The sequence below is a fragment of the Carassius gibelio genome, chromosome B25, assembly GCF_023724105.1.
Source record: "Carassius gibelio isolate Cgi1373 ecotype wild population from Czech Republic chromosome B25, carGib1.2-hapl.c, whole genome shotgun sequence".
NCBI classification, from domain to species: Eukaryota; Metazoa; Chordata; class Actinopteri; order Cypriniformes; family Cyprinidae; genus Carassius; species Carassius gibelio.
The window spans coordinates 7,684,980-7,702,436 of record NC_068420.1 but is presented as its reverse complement, the minus strand read 5'-3'; the positions used below and the strand labels follow the sequence as shown (position 1 = coordinate 7,702,436).

General features: G+C 36.3%; 1 protein-coding gene across 1 annotated transcript; it reads left to right on the top strand.

The window, feature by feature from the left end:
* The first annotated feature begins 617 nt into the window (after positions 1 to 617).
* On the top strand, positions 618 to 10,331 carry rhcgb (Rh family, C glycoprotein b). Its single transcript, XM_052598175.1, has 11 exons — positions 618 to 875; positions 5,905 to 6,097; positions 6,268 to 6,418; positions 6,567 to 6,714; positions 6,896 to 7,062; positions 7,568 to 7,705; positions 7,862 to 7,998; positions 8,707 to 8,831; positions 9,113 to 9,186; positions 9,274 to 9,350; positions 9,948 to 10,331. The coding sequence occupies exons 1-11, from the start codon at positions 653 to 655 to the stop codon at positions 9,976 to 9,978; spliced, it is 1,464 nt and encodes a 487-aa protein (XP_052454135.1). The 5' UTR covers positions 618 to 652; the 3' UTR covers positions 9,979 to 10,331.
* Positions 10,332 to 17,457: the final 7,126 nt, after the last annotated feature.

The following is a 17,457-nucleotide window of genomic DNA, read 5'->3' as shown; positions in this document are numbered from 1 at the left end:
AAAAAAAAAAAAAAGGAAAAAAAGAGTCGGCTCGCAATTGCCTAAACCAATCGTCATGAATTTTATTCTTATTCTATTATGGCTCTATATCACAAAGTAACAGATTTTTATAATGTCCGCCCAAGTTATTAGCAACCTTAAAAACGAGGCACTTTAAAACACACAAAATAAAACTAAAACAGAGGATTTATGTCTTTTCAATATAATATAAAGTCTATATTTAAGTACTGAATATAATAAATCATATTTAGAACACAGCCAAACAATTTCCCGCGTAAATTATGACATCTTGGCGCGAATGGCATGATCCAAATTGCAATGGATGAAAAACGCAATTTTGACTTAACAAATTTACGCTAAATGAAAAACCTGAAAAAACTTTAACCTGAAATGCCTGAATACTCATATTAGAATATCCGAATATTTCGACAACAACACACGGGTGCTTTAAAACCAGCGCCATCAAATTAGCAACATGTGGCGTAACTTATAGCAGTCAGTCATCCTCAGACTTTTCTCGCAAATGTTTTCTCTTTTCTGAGAAAGCATACATACACCGACACGGACACACCTCCGTCCGCGCCCCCGCTGCGTTTAAAAGTGAGACAACTCTCAACAGCAGCATCACAGACTGCTCTATGAGCCTGCGGAGATGGGCAACTGCATGTGCATCCGGGACCTCTGCGACCGGCCGAAGAATACTAACGTCAGGTGGAGGTTACCTGCTGTGTGCTTCATCTGGCAGCTGTCTATGATCATTCTTTTTGGGGTATTTGTGCGGTATAATGAGGAGGCAGATACTCACTGGGTTCACTACAAAAATAAGAACAATATAACGAGCGATATCGAGAATGACTTCTACTTCAGATATCCAAGTAGGTGCACAATTCTGTTTTCTTATTTTAATTGTCTATTAAGTGTCTATTAAATGTTGTATTCATGTAGACATTTTTATTATTATTATATATATATATCTGTGTGTGTTTGTGTGTGTATAACGTGTCTGTTACATTTATTATTAATTTTTATTATTATTTTTTATTTAAATTAATACAGATTTTATTAATATTTACATTTTCGATTAAATAATTTTTTTATTATTTTCATAAGTAATTATTATTTTAATTAAAGTGTTAAGTTTTAAATTAATATTCATATAAATTACACCAGTAATTATTTACATTGATTTTAAATATTTTATGACTTAAAATATAATTTTTTATATTGTATATAAAATATGCAAAAATATATATATATATTATATTATAGAAATATAAAATATTATTAGTATATGTGTGTATAATATATAAAATGTTATACAGTTATTTACAATAACTTACAATTATGTGTGTGTGTGTGTGTGTGTGTGTGTGTGTGTGTGTGTGTATAATGCACACCCAAGGTGTAAACGCCGTGGCCGCATCACCACCTCCTGATGCCCAAGCCCTTAGTCAATTATTCCTTATACATAAAAGTGCTGTCAAGTGATTAAACGCATCCAAAATAAAAGTTTTTGTTTACATAATATATGTGTGTATAGTGTGTATATTTATATATAGAAATACACATACAGTATATATTTGGAAAATATTTCCATGCATATATTTATATCCATATAGCATAACTGATATTGTATATCGATATTTTTTAATCTATAAACTTAACATAGTTTTCTTAAATACATGCATGTGTGTGTGTATTTATATATATATATATATATATATATATATATATATATATATATATATATATATATATAATATGCACAGTACATACACACATATATTACGTGAACAAAAACTTTTATTTTGGCGGCAATTAATCATTTAACAGCACTAGTAACATACATAAAAATCTGGCTGTGGTTTTGAGGTTTATCACTTTGCTACATCTGTGAGCTTTTCTCCTGCTCTTGTACACTTGAGAACCTGCATACCTCCTTATGCACATGGGACATGGTCATTTTACCACAAATGTTCTTTCGTGACAGGTGGCACCGGGGGAGGTAGGGGGTTTATTTTCTCTTTACTTGTGTAAAGATCATTATCATGTCATCTTTTGAATCTTCAAAGGTGTGGTTTAATTCTTCAGTCGTGTATACTGTAGATCTCCAGTCTTCTGCTCAGACGATCCGCTGTTATGCAACTACCGAGACATATGGTGTATGAACACGGACACAAACTATTGTTTTGTCCAGATCAGATGTCACTGAATGCATTTTGTATTGGCTGAGGTGGTACCGTGGCTGCAGACGTCTCCTGGAGGAGTTCATCTTCTTGCAGTTCACTTGTAGACCAGACTCAAGGTGTCAATTATAAAAATATTCCCTGATAGTGCAAGGACAGGGTGGATTGCTTGAGTAAGGGATGATATGCTTTTTATAAGTCAAAAGCAGTGTTTGTTTGCTATGTGAGATGTGATGTGACACTTTAAAACCTTTAGACCCCCCCCCCCCCCCCCCCCACAATGTAAAGCGCTTTGAGTGCCTAGAAAAGCACTATATAAATGTAATGAATCATTAATGTGCCTGAAAACAAATATATTGCACCTGCTATGTCCAAATTACAGTCCAGGCAATGTAGTAAGACTTGTAATTCAGAAAGTTATTACAGTGCGAGATTTCATTGTTTTCTGACCACGAGTTTTGTAGCTGCTGCATCTTTGGTTGAGAAGCATTTTAAGGTGAAGCATCATGCCAGACCGGATCAAACGGATGACAAAGTGCAGTCAGTTTCTGGAAGAGCTTTCCTACTCAAAAGGGCCAGTCGGTTCTGTTTCTCTGTGCAAAGAAGGGCTTGTTCAAAAAGCACAGCTCTGTCTGATGTCAGAAGTTTTGTGTTGCCATCAGCACCTAGATGTCTTTGTGTGGGTGTCGTGCAGTTCTACAATGGAAGAAAACCTAGAACATCTTCACAATAACCAGCCCAACCCTGTCCTGTTCTGGGAAACTGATGTGTGGTTACTTTTAAGCTCTGCTACAGGTTTTTTTTTTTTTTTTTTTTTTTTTTTCAAATTCACTTCTCGTTTGTCCTCAGTTATGCAACAAAAAGCCTCAGATTACATTTGTGACTATAGGTAAAACACTTTTGTCCTTAGTCATGGTGATTCAACTGGATATTGGTTGTAAGTGTACATTTAAGTACATTTAGTCATTCTTTTATTTCAGATTTTATTGTCATCCTATTGTTTAAGGCATCAGTTTAAAAAATGGGGTCGTGCACTTAATATATTAATAAAATATGTAATGGTGCTTTTCTACTGCATAGTAAAGTATGGTTCTGTGTGGTTCACTTTAGTATTTTTTCCACTGGGTACAGTACCTGGTCCCTAGTACATTTTTAGTACCACATCAGTTGATGTTCCAAGTGAACCGTACGTACCATTACCAAAACGTGATGTGTATACTCTGCTGATCACAGATTGGCCGGAGAGAGTTGTCGCCTTGTGCGTCACTGAACTTGCGACACAGAACCGCTAGATTTAAATCAGCACAGCCAGTGAAGGATTTCACCAAATTTTTTTCACAACCAAAAAATGTCTGTTTCGCTGTCTGTTGAGGAAGTGCATACATTCCTCTCATTGATAAGGGTGACGCGGAATGAAGAAGTTTTTCACGAGTCACAGCATGCGGCACAACAATGATGGCATGTGAATAATCCCGCCCACTCTAAAGCGGCACTAAACTAAACTGCAGTGGAAACCCAAACTGAGCCATGCAGTGGAAAAGGGCCGTAAGTCACATTTACAAAAAAAAGTAAAAATTATGTTCACCAAATTTGGTTAATATTTCATCTGCTTTCTAAAAATGGATGTGAAGTGCTATTCAGATCTAATATTCAGTTTGGAGTCAGTTTTTTTTTTTGGCAGAAAAGGCACGTAAAATTTCTCTCAACTTGCTGTAAAGACAGTTGTGATTAGGGATGCACCGATACCACTTTTCCAGTACTCGACCGATACCGATACTTTTATTTTTGGTACTTGCCGATAACGAGTACTGATACCGATATTTTTATAGCATTTGTACATTTTTTTAATATTGGGTACAGAAACCTAAAGAGTATGTATAATGTTAGCTGGTTAACTTAATTTATTAAACAGATACAGTCAAACCAAAATGTATTCAGACACCTTCAACCTTCCTCACATTATCACAGTTTGTTCTCTATAGTTTAGAAGATGGTAATATAATATGACAAGAACTCAGAGTTAAACTGTGTCAGAACAAATTCATCTTGATAATGTTAGATGACTTTGATAGAAAAATATGTAATGGATTACAATCAATACTTAGTCGGGCAACCCTTAGCCCTAATGACTGTCTGTAGTCTCCTGGGCATGCTGTCATCCAGGTTAATGCAAACCTGAACGTTAGTTTTTTCCCCAGACTTGGTCTGAATAATTTTTGGCCCCAAATTTGTATCATTTTTACTGGTAGTCCACTGTTTGAAGAATTTTTTGGGTATAATTTGTCAAAGTTTACTTTATTTTGCTATCCTCACTTACGTAAATGAACTATAGTGTCCTGCACCCCAAAAAAATATAAAAAATTATATCTGAATATTTTTTATTTGTTAAACTGTATACCCTTCGGTTATTTTCACACTTAATTATGCCCATTATAATGTACAACTTTTTTTTCTTCCTTTGTAAATTTTTTTGCTTTATGGTTCATCATCTGTAATTTAATAGCATTAGAGCTGCTCTTTTGTACTATAAACTCGCGCTTTGCTATAATAACAGGGTACCACTCGTTATAAATATCCTGGGATATTTTTTACAAATAAAAGTTTTTTTTTTTTTTTCTGAAATGTGCTGCGATTTACATCCCATAGCCACTCATATAATGCAGAAAACACTCAAGCAAGCAAAACACGCGCAACCCGTGCATGTATTTGTCCTGTTGCAGAATGAGAGGGACAGTAACGCACTGCCTAGCGGATTACACACAGGCTGCTAGAATTACTTTCGCCAGTCATGTTTGCCTAAGGTTGAAAATAAATGACATTTATAGTGAATGCCCCTATAAATGGTCTTTTTTTCGATTTAGTTTCAATCCAAATGCGTGCACATCAAAGATCACACAACAGTAGTGCTCTCTCTCTCTCCCTCCCTCCCTAACAACAAACTTTCCAGTGATGAAATGTATATTCTGTCGACAAGCTTGGGCATCTCCGTCGCTGCGCGCTCAATCCACTTTATCAGCTCGTGCACGTCAGCTGTACAGGCTTTAATATTGAATGTTTAACATTATTTTCATTGCATAGATCTCCTACGTAGACGACCTTAATCTCTAATAACTACATTCTGATGGCTGTTGTTCTGTTGCCTTTGTTTTTTTTGTCTGAATATGGCACTTATCACATGCTGTGTGGTTTTGGAGGCCTAGTGGTGATGTTGGAGAAGATTGCAATTTCCAATATATATTTTATTTTAATTTTTTTATAATACTGAAAAATCCTGAAAGTTGTCATTGTATAATAAATAAAGAAATAAAATGTATCAATAAAATTGATAATAGGCAAATCAGCACACTGGAATGGTTTTTGAAAGATCATGACACTGAAGACTGGAGTGAGGACAGAAATACATTTAAAAATATATTCAAATTGGAAATTGGTTCATGTACTTTATATTGTATTTTGGATCAGCCCCTGGTGAGCATAAGAATATATATATATATATATATATATATATATATATATATATATGTGTGTATGTATATAGCTGCCTCTATGATTTACAGTAAGAGGGGAATCATCATATTTGGGGGTTCTTTGCATCGTAAAGCCAATTTTTCAATATTTGTTTGTTTACATCCTTGACACCACATCTTTCTACTAATTTTTTATAATCCTCACTATGGTTTTAATTGACTGTATATATATTTTCTTCATCTTTCTGCAGGTTTTCAGGATGTTCATGTAATGATCTTCGTGGGCTTTGGCTTCCTCATGACCTTCTTGAAGCGCTACAGCTTTGGTGCCGTGGGATTTAACTTCCTGATTGCGGCTTTCGGCATCCAGTGGGCTCTTCTGATGCAAGGCTGGTTCAATTCTCTGGACTACTCCGACGGAAAGATCAAGATCGGTATAGAAAAGTATGTTATTTCGTATTTGTGAGATATTACAGCTGCCAAAAAAACGGGCCACAGTTTTAGTCAAAACCAGGTGAAAAAATGATACAAGAAAATGAGAGTGAATTAAATGGAACACACATTCAGGGCTGAATCGAATGGTGCAGATGTTTCAACGTTTCCTCTGTGTTCAGCTTGATCAATGCAGATTTCTGTGTGGCGGGGTGTCTGATCGCCTACGGAGCCGTTCTGGGGAAGGTCAGTCCTGTTCAGCTGCTGGTGATGACGCTGTTTGGTATCACGCTGTACGCAGTCGAGGAGTACATCATCCTGAACATCCTCCATGTGGGTCCCATCACTGTTATGCTTTCTATTTTTTAGATCTGTCATAGTTAACATTTGAGGTTAGTCATTTTTTCCTGACCAATAGTTCAAATGAATGCCATCAGATGGCTTTATCCTAATCTTTGTTCAATGATTCAATCCCTGTTAGGCCAAAGATGCCGGCGGATCCATGGTGATCCACACTTTTGGAGCTTATTATGGTCTGTCCATTTCATGGGTTTTGTATCGGCCTAATTTGAATAAGAGCAAACATTTAAACGGCTCTGTCTACCACTCGGATGTGTTCGCCATGATTGGTAAGTCCGTTAATCTCGTTACAAATGTTGAACAATTAGCTTGCAATATATTTTGGTATTGGACCGTTGCTGGACATGCTGTGCAAAAGCTTTCTTAGCAAATACACAGATGGACACTGATGCAAAAATGAATTGGAGGCTCAGGTTTTGTTTGCATTTTACACCCTGGCGTCCCGTGCAGGCACCCTCTTCCTGTGGATGTTCTGGCCAAGTTTCAACTCTGCCATTGCTGATCATGGAGACGGTCAGCACAGAGCTGCCATCAACACTTACCTCTCCTTGGCCTCCAGCGTCCTCACTACAGTCGCCATCTCCAGCCTGTTTGAGAAAACAGGGAAACTAGACATGGTAAGCATCTGCCATCTGCCTTTTTATTTATTTATTTATTATTCTTTTTTTAATCAGAACAGTTTCACCAAATTGCAAGATTCTATCAGATAACAAAAAAGAAAAAAGAAAAAAAAAAATTTAATTTGCAAAAAAACATTACTGAAAATATGAGTTTATTTCAAAAATGCGATTCCCAAGCCTGGAAAATGTGCAAAAATTAATCAAATAAAATCATTTGTGATGTTCATGTAATGCAAATATATATATTTAATTATATTCGTATATTAGTATATTGTTATTATTTGTATTTTTGTATTATTCATATTATTCGTGTTGCTGTTGTTATCAACTTTTATCCAGCAAATGCTATCACTGGGCAAGTCACAGAAATGAATTGCTCAGCCGTTTCACTTTCTCATTTAATCTGTTGGAAATGCATATGTGATTTTGAACTAGATTTAGACTCTTTCATTTAAATGGAATGAACATTGAATTGTGTGTGTGTTTGTTTTTTCCCGTCCAGGTTCACATCCAGAATTCCACGCTGGCTGGTGGAGTTGCTGTAGGAACAGCAGCTGAATTTATGCTGTCGCCATACGGTGCTTTGATCGTGGGCTTCATCTGTGGCATCATATCCACAATGGGCTATATTCATCTCACGGTGAGTCTTGACCGTGAAAGAGGAGTTATTCCAGATGTTTCTCCATCCAGACTGACCTTTTATGTCATCTGTGTTTCTTTAATTGTTGATTTAACTACATTCATTTGATCAAGGACACAGTCACAGTAAAAACTTTTTTTTGTCTCTGCTTCTCAGCCGTTTTTGGAGGAGAAACTGAAGATTCAGGACACTTGTGGCATCCATAACCTGCACGCTATGCCAGGTGTCATTGGAGGAATTGTGGGTGCCGTCACCGCCGCTGCTGCCACCACCACTGTTTATGGAGACCTAGGGTTTGTAAACCAGAAAAAATTACATTTTGTTTCACATAAAACAAGTTTAAAGGAATAGTTAATACAAAAATGAAAATGTATTCACCTTCAAGCCATTCAAGATGTAGATGAGTTTGTTTCTTCATCAGAACAGATTTGGAGAAACTTTACTTCATTACCTGCTCACCAATGGTCTTCTGCAGTGAATGGGTGCCGTCAGAATGAGAGTCCAAACAGCTGATAAAAAACAACACAATTAATACACAGTCCACAAATTCCAATGTCTTGTGAAGTGAAAAGCCACATCTCTGTTAGACACAAATCCATCGAGTTGTTTTTTTTTACTTGAAACCATCACCTCTGGTCAAAATACCAGTCCATAATCCAAAATGGTGCTTGATCTTTGCATATTTCAATTATTTTATTTTTTTTACCGGAGACACCAATTTTTCTAAATAGAGGACACCTAGTATTTTAATAATTTTCCCTTCACAAGCTTTTAACTGATGGAATGGGGTGGTGTATTGTGATGTTTTTATCAGCTGTTCATTCTGACGGCACCCATTCACTTCAGGGGATCCACTGGTGAGCTACTTTTCTACAAGCATGCTCTGCTCAAGAAACAAACTCACCTACAGTATGTATTGGATGGCCATTTTTGGTTGTACTGTTCAGAATTGGTATTAATAATATTAAGCTTACTCTAATAATTACCATTGTCCATTTCAGGTTGGCAAATACCTTTGACTTTACGGGGTCTTTCGCCAAACGTGCACCCAATATCCAGGGCGCATATCAAGCTGCAGGACTGTGTGTGGCCCTGTGTTTTGGAATTGGAGGTGGCATATTTGTTGGTAAGAGTCTTTTGATATTAATCCGGTTTATGTACAATACAATTCTTCAGAAAAGCTTGTGGATCTGAAGCACTTTGTTGTGATTGTTCGCCATGTATTGGCACAGGTGTGTTGTGTGGTCAGTGTAGGATGACATCAGCTAGTCAGTCTTCATAAATACAGCTGATCTTCACCTGGAGTGAATGGCCAGGCGTGTTGGATTTCAAGGCGTATTGGCTTTCAGTTTGTAATGGAAATGTCACATTTATCATGTTGACATAACTGTATCGTTACACCAACAGGCCTGGTTCTGAAGCTGCCCATCTGGGGCGATCCTGCAGACGAAAACTGCTTCGATGACGTGATCTACTGGGAGGTCAGCCAGTTTCCTTTCTCTTTCAACATTTCCAGGAAATTTGAATTTAAAATACACTATAATGTTATGTTATTTTAACCATTGCAGGTTCCTGAAGATGAAGAGAGTGTTCCTCCCGTCCTGGTCTACAACAACCACATGATCCCCAACAAAAACTCAGACAGGTGAGTACTGGGATAAAACACTGACCCCAGCTTTTCAAATAACTTTCCTCAGTTACTGGCTTGTTTATGTGAATTATAGAAATTTTTGTGTCTAATAAAAATTATATATACTGTCATATACAATGAGCATCTTCTGTGATGTGAAAAATGTCCACCAGGGGGCGCATGAGACTCACATCGTTTTTGTCCTTGAAGACATTTGTACACTAAAATGTGTAATCATTTAGAAGCAACAATTGTGAAAATACTAGACATGCATAAAAGCCACAGAACTGAGCATGCACAGTGAACAATAATGCAAAGTGAGTTTTTATTTAAAATAGTGCTGTTATTATTATTAGAGAAGTTATTTTGATAAAAAAAAGAAGTTTAAAAAAGAAAATTGAAAAAAAAAAAAGCTGCTTAAAAATCTGTCAGCATATAACTGAAGAGCAATAGTAGCAATAAAAAGCTATGTAGATTTATTATGGTTTGACATTAGGAGGGATTTCTTCTGTCCACCAGAAGGTGTCTCTTGATGACCGCTCTTGATGTGAGTTTAGGAGCAGCACACTCGGAACTGAAAGCTGAAATTAACGCATGCTTTCTCTCATACAGGAGAGAGACACACTTTGTGGAGCAGAGTTAACTCACGGAGTCCGATCTGCTTTCCTGCTGCTCTCACTCAACGTTTTGCTTTCCATGAAGCACATATCCACAATATTTTAATTATACAGAGAATACATTTATTTCACACAGGTTGAGATCCGAAAATCTTGAATATCTCACTTCATGTTTTTGCGTATAGGAATTATTTGGTCAGAATTCAGGTCATTTAGAATTATAAAATGGAAAAAATGCATTTATCTTTCTTCTTCTTTTTTTTTTTTTTTTTTTAAGTGACTTTCTCTGTGAATGTGTTCATAAAAAAGTGACCAAAAAAAACCTCTGAACCTTTTTAATGAAACCAATTTCACATGTGTTAATTTAAACATTTGTTATCCAGACATTCTTTGATCTTTGTAATGTAATTATTTAGTTTTATAATATTAGAAATAGTTTCTTAATTTTGTAGGCAGGATCCAGGAATTGTATCTACATTTTTTTTTAAGCAAAATTCTATAATCTTTTATTTATAGATTTTTCATGATATTTCACATGTCAGTGTCAATTGGCATGCGTGCATAACATATCTAAATCAAACATTTGTCATTTTCTTAATGCATGCACAAATTTGTTCAAAACTAGCAAAAATCTGTATGTGTTTCCTTTGTCTGATAATGTACCGTACATGTTTAATATTTTATCTTTACTGTAAGAATGTTCAAAAGAAAAGTAAGTACTATTAAACCTTTGACTTCTGTCTAATTCCAGATTAAATTATTAAAGTGATTCCTACATTAGCTCCATTTGCTCATTTCTTCTATGCACAGTTCCACGCTGATTTATATAAATACATTCAGCTTGGGATAAAAAGCAATATAGCACAAATCGCTCACAAATATGTGCACAAATGCTCTTAAAACAATTCCTTTTTTTTTTTCTTCCTCCTGATGTGCTCTTTAAGGCTGGTTTGTAAATGTTAATTTGAGAAGGAAGTTGCAGTTTGCATCCATTGTGTGCTACAGATAGGATGTTCAGTTTTTCTTCCACCAGAGTGCTGTGTAAACTTCTCTTTTGGACCCTCTTGAGGATTCCAGTTGTTTTTGACCAGTGACCATCTTTATATGGCTTGAAGACTGACGCAGGGGTGAAAGGTCGTGACATTTGCTTGTCTGAGGTCAATTGGTTGATGTCAGAGGTGTGTCCCATTAACACAACACCAAACAGACAACTGGATGTTGGAGGTCAAAGGCTAGATGAAGGCCACAGGTGAATGCAGGACAGTTTAAGAAATTCATGCTTTTATTCAGCAAGGATGCATTAAATCGATCAAACGTGACAATAAAGGCATTTATAATATTACAAAATATACACAAATGCCACATACATTTAGAAAATATTTACATGTATATATTTATATTCATATAAATTATTTCATTTTTCTTAAATGTATACATGCTTACATGCATAACATATTTTTCTTAAATGTATACATGCATGCATGCATAACATATTTTTCTTAAATATATACATGCTTACATGCATAACATATTTTTCTTAAATGTATACATGCATGCATGCATAACATATGTTTCTTAAATGTATACATGCATGCATTTATATATACATAACAAATGTACACACACAAATATTATGTAAACGAAAAGTTTTATTTTGGATGCGATTAATCACGATTAATCACGATAAATCATTTGACTGCATATATATGAGTGTATATATTTATAAAGCATAAACTGTTTGTTGTTGTTTTTGTTTATTAGATTAAATGGACAAGCTATTGAAGGAATTCTTCAACACTGCACCTCATTCCTGTTCTTCGAATTTGTGTTTTATTATATCATGGTTTCAAAAACAGTCAAATATTTAGTCAGAAGAGCGCCACAACAAACAGTCCATATGGGTGAACGCAAGCCTTTAACGTCCCCTCTCTGGGAAACCAGCATGTGACATACTTAGATCTCCGCTCCCATCCCGTCAAAGGACGTGAGGAACAAACAAACCTTCCAATTAACTGCTTTGGGTTCCTGCGGAGGGAAGCGGGAAACCCCCTCCTTTCTAGAAGCACTCACACACCCCTTCTCCACCTTCTCAGCATTCACAGGCCCCGTTCTCCATTCTCTTTCCCCGCAGGCCTTTCGCGGCTAATGTTTATTCATTTACCACTTAGAGGACGGACACTGCACCCTGTTAAAACTAAATCAAGCTCCATTCATGACATGATCCTTTTCGCAGGACTCAAAGGGCCCCGGTCCGAGGGGGGCCGTGACCCTGAAGACGCAGAGCGAGGGAGGGTTGGGTTTGATCCTATAGCCCTCTGAAAAAGACAGCACTGTCTGCCTCAGCGGTGATTAAGCCGACCAATGGCGGCCGCGGCGGGAATTTTGAAGAGGCGTGCTGGAGATTAAAATATGTCCCGTCCATTCAGAGCCGCTGGGATAATGGAAGAAAGGAGCGTAAGAGGAGGGAATGAAGGGATAGCGGGACGAGGTCTTTTCACGGCTCATGACTGATCGCCCATCTTTTGATTGACGTCCCGTGTGGAGCTGAAGGGTGGGAAAGTTCTGGGTGGGGTTGATGTTGAGCTGTGAGAAATGAAGGTTAGGACATTGTGTGTGAGAAGAGAGGCTTTGGTGAGACGCTCCACGCCGCTAATTAGCTGTGACCGTTACAGGTGCTCGGTGGCACGCTGAATACTACAAATAAATGTTTTACCCAGATTAGAAAGGATAATGTGGAATTAAATGTGTGCATTATGTGCAGCGGATCCATAATGCTTCAGACACTCAAACTAGACAAGACTCTCTAACCAATTACTATATACATATACATATATGTGTATATGTAGCCTATATGTGTGTGTGTTTTAAACTTATAATATATATTTGTTTAAATGTTTTTGATTGTGTGTGATTTTAGAATTTTGTATGAATTATTTTGTATTTATTTATTGTTCGCCATTACAGGAATAAAATTAAATAAAATGGCAAGATACAAAGAGAGGAAGCGCATATCACGTACACATTATACATAAATAATTAAAATTTAATGTGTGTGTTATTTTTGTAGGCAAGTACAAATTTATAGTAAAGCTATAAAATATGCTTTGAATTAAAATAATGTATATTAAATCATTTTTATCTTTATATATATATATATATATATATATATATATATATATATATATATATATATATATATATACACACACACACACACACACACACACATTAAACACTATTTTACATTAAAATGATTGATACTAGTAATAGTAAATAATAATAAAAAAATGTTTTACATTTTTGGTCTTTTGAGTGTCGTGTGTGTGTGTGTGTGTGTGTTGATAATAATATGATAAGATGGTTACATTTATGAGTTTTGACTCTATAATTTTACGACGAACTGAGTTCATATATCCACAAATAAAAAACCCTAGCACTTGTTTATTGAAAATGGCAAAACTTATTCTTTTTCAAGTATATTTTGTATAGCGCTTTTTACAATACAAATCATTCCATTTATTCATTTAGCAGATGCTAAAAGCGACTTACAGATGAAGACAGTGGAAGCAATCAAAACAACAAAAAGAGCAATGATATATAAGTCTCCGTTAGGTTAACACAGAACACATTTACACGCTTTTAAATAATATAATATGTAAAAAGAAAACAGATTGAATAGAAAAAAGAATAGAACAAGCTAGTGTTAGAGGTCTTTATACACACACACACACACACACACACACACACACACACAATTGCATAATTAATGAAAAGAAAATAGAATACAAACAGATTAGAAAGGTAGTATTTAAAAAAAAAATTAAGAATAGAATTAGAATATTGAGTGATAAAGTTAGAGGGTCAATCAAAAATGGAAGAGATGTGTTTTAAGCCGATTCTTGAAGATGGCTAAGGACTCAGCTGCTCGGATTGAGTTGGGGAGTTAATTCCACCAGAAGGGAACATTTAATTTAAAAGTCCGTAAAAGTGACTTTGTGCTTCTTTGGGATGGCACAATCAAGTGACGTTCACTTGCAGAACGCAAGCTTCTAGAGGGCACATAAGTCTGAAGTAACAAATTTAGGTAAATGGGTGCAGAGCCAGTGGTAGTTTTGTAGGCAAACATCAATGCCTTGAATTTTATACGAGCAGCTATTGGAAGCCAGTGCAAATTGATAAACAGAGGTGTGACGTATTCTTTTGGCTCATTAAAAATGTATCTTGCTGCCGCGTTCTGAATTAATTGTAAAGGTTTGATAGAATTCGCTGGAAGACCTGCCAAGAGGGCATTGCAATAGTCCAGCCTGGACAGAACAAGAGCTTGAACAAGGAGTTGTGCAGCATGTTCCGAAAGAAAGGGCTTGATCTTCTTGATGTTGAATAAAGCAAATCTGCAGGATCGGACAGTTGTAAAAAATGTGGTCTGAGAAATTCAGCTGATAATCAATCATAACTCCAAGGCTTCTAGCTGTTTTTGAAGTTATGGTTGATGTGCCTAACTTGATGGTAAAATTGTGATGAAACGATGGGTTTGCTGGAATCACAAGCAGTTCTGTCTTGGCAAGGTTGAGTTGAAGGTGATGGTCCATCATCCAGGAAGAAATATCTGTTAGACAAGCTGAGATACGAATAGCTACCATCGGATCATCAGGATGGAATGAGAGGTAGAGTTGAGTGTCATCAGCATAGCAGTGGTATGAAAAGCCATGTTTCTGAATGACAGAACCTAATGATGCCATGTAGACAGAGAAGAGAAGTGGTCCAAGAACTGACCCCTGAGGCACCCCAGTAGTTAGATGTTGTGACTTGGACACCTCACCTCTCCAAGATACTTTAAAGGACGTAAGACTCAAACCATTGAAGTGTGGTTCCTGAGATGCCCTTTGCCAGTAGGGTTGATAGGAGGATCTGGTGATTAACCGTGATCAAAAGATATGATGACATAAGTGAACGAATACTTATTGGATTGGCTTTGATGATGCATAGAAATGTATAGTTATTATTTAAATAAATGTGCATTTAGAGCTTTAATATTAAAATGAAAATGTTTTTAATGTGTCTCTGTTGGTCTAATATAACACTCCTCAGGTTGTGAGGTTGTGAGTGTTTCTGTGCTCTACACTCATGAGCCAGTCTGTAAATCCAGCCTGAGCTCTATAAAGGGGTTTACAAAGGCGCCAAACTGGGCTTACACTGTCCTCAGTCTGAGCTCTTCGTTTGTATTCTAGTTTCATTGAGGAAGCTGTTAGTATTATGGGATGTCGGTCTAAATCTCATTCAGGAAAAGCAGCAGTAAAAGCTTTAACTGCTCTCTGAGCGTGATCCGGGTTAGGAAACTCTTTAGTGTTGATTCTGCTGAAGAGATCCTATTAGAGTTTAGAGCTTTGAGGATTTGTTTTCTATATTTCTGATAGTGATAGATCGGTATATGTACCATCTTGATTAAGTGCTCAATATTGAAAACTGCCCATTCATCCAGTCAACACAACCAGCATTACCTCCTGTAACATCAAATTCAGTTAAATGCTTTTTGCTTCGTTTGTATTATAAGGAGTGTTCGTTTAATTTGAGCAGTTTTCATTTCTATATTCATGTACAGTATGCGTCAGCTTTTTCAATTTAGACAGAAACAACAGTTTATAAAATGCAAATTTAAAGTAAATGTTTACTCTTTTTGATTGTTTTACAAAGGTTCCTAACAGAAAACCTAAAGTGAAGAAACTAGAACCTTTGGGAGGAGGACAAAGCTTTTATACACAAGGTCAGGGAGCTGAAAGAGAGCAGTGATTGAAAACACTTGAGATCAGTTAATAGCCATATCGGCTTTCTCAGTTTCCTTTTGTGTTACCGACAGGCTTGTCAAGAAATAATGTACTTAAATTTTTCATATATTCGAGTGATTTAGAGTATTTAGAGTTATACTGTTATACTGAGCCAAAACCGCTCTGTTTATGTCTCTTCTCTATTTAGCCCATATTATTCACTATTGTTTAGTTTTTATATACTTTACATTTTATAGATTACACTGAAAACATTTTTTAAGGTAAGTGGTTGCAAAAATTTTATTTTAGCTAAATTCAATAATAAAAAAAAATGTTAAAAGTTAGTCAACTACATTTGTTTATTTAAATGTAGCTAAAATAAATAAAAATTGACTGTAACCACTTACCTTGATTTAATTTTTTTTTTTTTACTTTTTTTTTTTTTAATTTAGGGCCAGTATGATTTTTTTATTAATTCTTTTTTTTTGAAAGTTTTTTTTGTTTGTTTGTTTTTGAAGTGTCATAGAAATGCTATTATAGTTTTAATTCATATTTCAAATCAACCAGAGGTCGGCATTTATTTGCTTAATCATACAGTAATAGTTTAAAATATTACAATTTAAAACATTTTTCTATTTTATAAGATCTCATGCTTCAGAGATCATTCTAATGCTGATTTGGTGCACAAGAAGCATTTCTTATCATCAACCACAGTGCTGCTTAATATGACACGTTTTCAGGTTTCTTTAATGAATATGAAGTTCAAAAGAACAGCATTTATTTCAAATAGCTATTATATTTTGATTCATTTAATGCATCCTTGCTGAATAAAAGTAGTAATATCTTCCATAAAACAAAGAAATAAAAATCCTATTGACCCCATGCATGTGTAAGCTGAAAGTTTTTTTGTTTTGACGTTCCTTAAGAAGCTGGATTGTTCATTATTAATCATGAAGGTGTTGGATGCCTCTGATTCCATAAGCTGGAGGTGATTTTTTTCTTTATTTGTTCAGCGTCCTCCTCCTGATCCTGTTCCTGACACTCCCCGTCGCCGGCTGTGCGCCTCGCACACTCCAGGTATCCGGTGACTCAAAGGGTCGGTAAGTGCCCCTGTCAGCGCACCGCGGTGAGGAACAAGAGATTAGCACTAATCCAATCCACTGCATCCTTCTCCTGCGTTACTCGAGCTGTTCCTTCACGCTGGAGGAGGAGCTGTGGCTTTCAGGTCAGCGCTGGAATCCCTGGCCTCTCTTTAGACCTGTTTGGGGTTTGAATGGTGCTCTGTGACAAAGGGCTTCTTTCACAGGACGGAGCTGAATGAATGAGGAGGGAGGATGCCACTGTAAATGTGTGAGACGTCTCTGTTAGAGTTTGATTGACGTGGCTGCACGCTCGGCTCGTCCCGTCCCGTCCTGTCCCATCCAGACCAGACGCACCTGTCTGAGAGCGTGTTGCATTGTCTGACCTGAAGATGGTGTGGATGCCACATTTCCCATCATGCTTTGTGAGACTGTATTACACAGACATCCATCTGAGGGCATCAGCCTGGGCATTGCGTCTGTAATATATGGGAAGTCTCCTCCTCTGCTGAACCGAGGCTTTTCTGAAAGCAAAGCAAAGTCTTAATGGTTTAGAAGGAGCCACTTTGTTTCAGTATATTACATTAATAGAGGAGCTTTACCATATATTGTATTTGCAATGCACGCTTGTGTGTTCAGTATTGCATTTAATATTTACTTGTTT

What these genes read in the sequence shown, in the direction of transcription:
- rhcgb (XM_052598175.1), top strand. Translation starts at nt 653, where the DNA reads ATGGGCAACTGCATGTGCATCCGGGACCTCTGCGACCGGCCGAAGAAT. An exon ending in GGATGTGTTCGCCATGATTG is followed by an intron (nt 6,715 to 6,895) that starts GTAAGTCCGTTA and finishes CGTCCCGTGCAG; the next exon opens with GCACCCTCTTCCTGTGGATG. An exon ending in AAACAGGGAAACTAGACATG is followed by an intron (nt 7,063 to 7,567) that starts GTAAGCATCTGC and finishes TTTCCCGTCCAG; the next exon opens with GTTCACATCCAGAATTCCAC.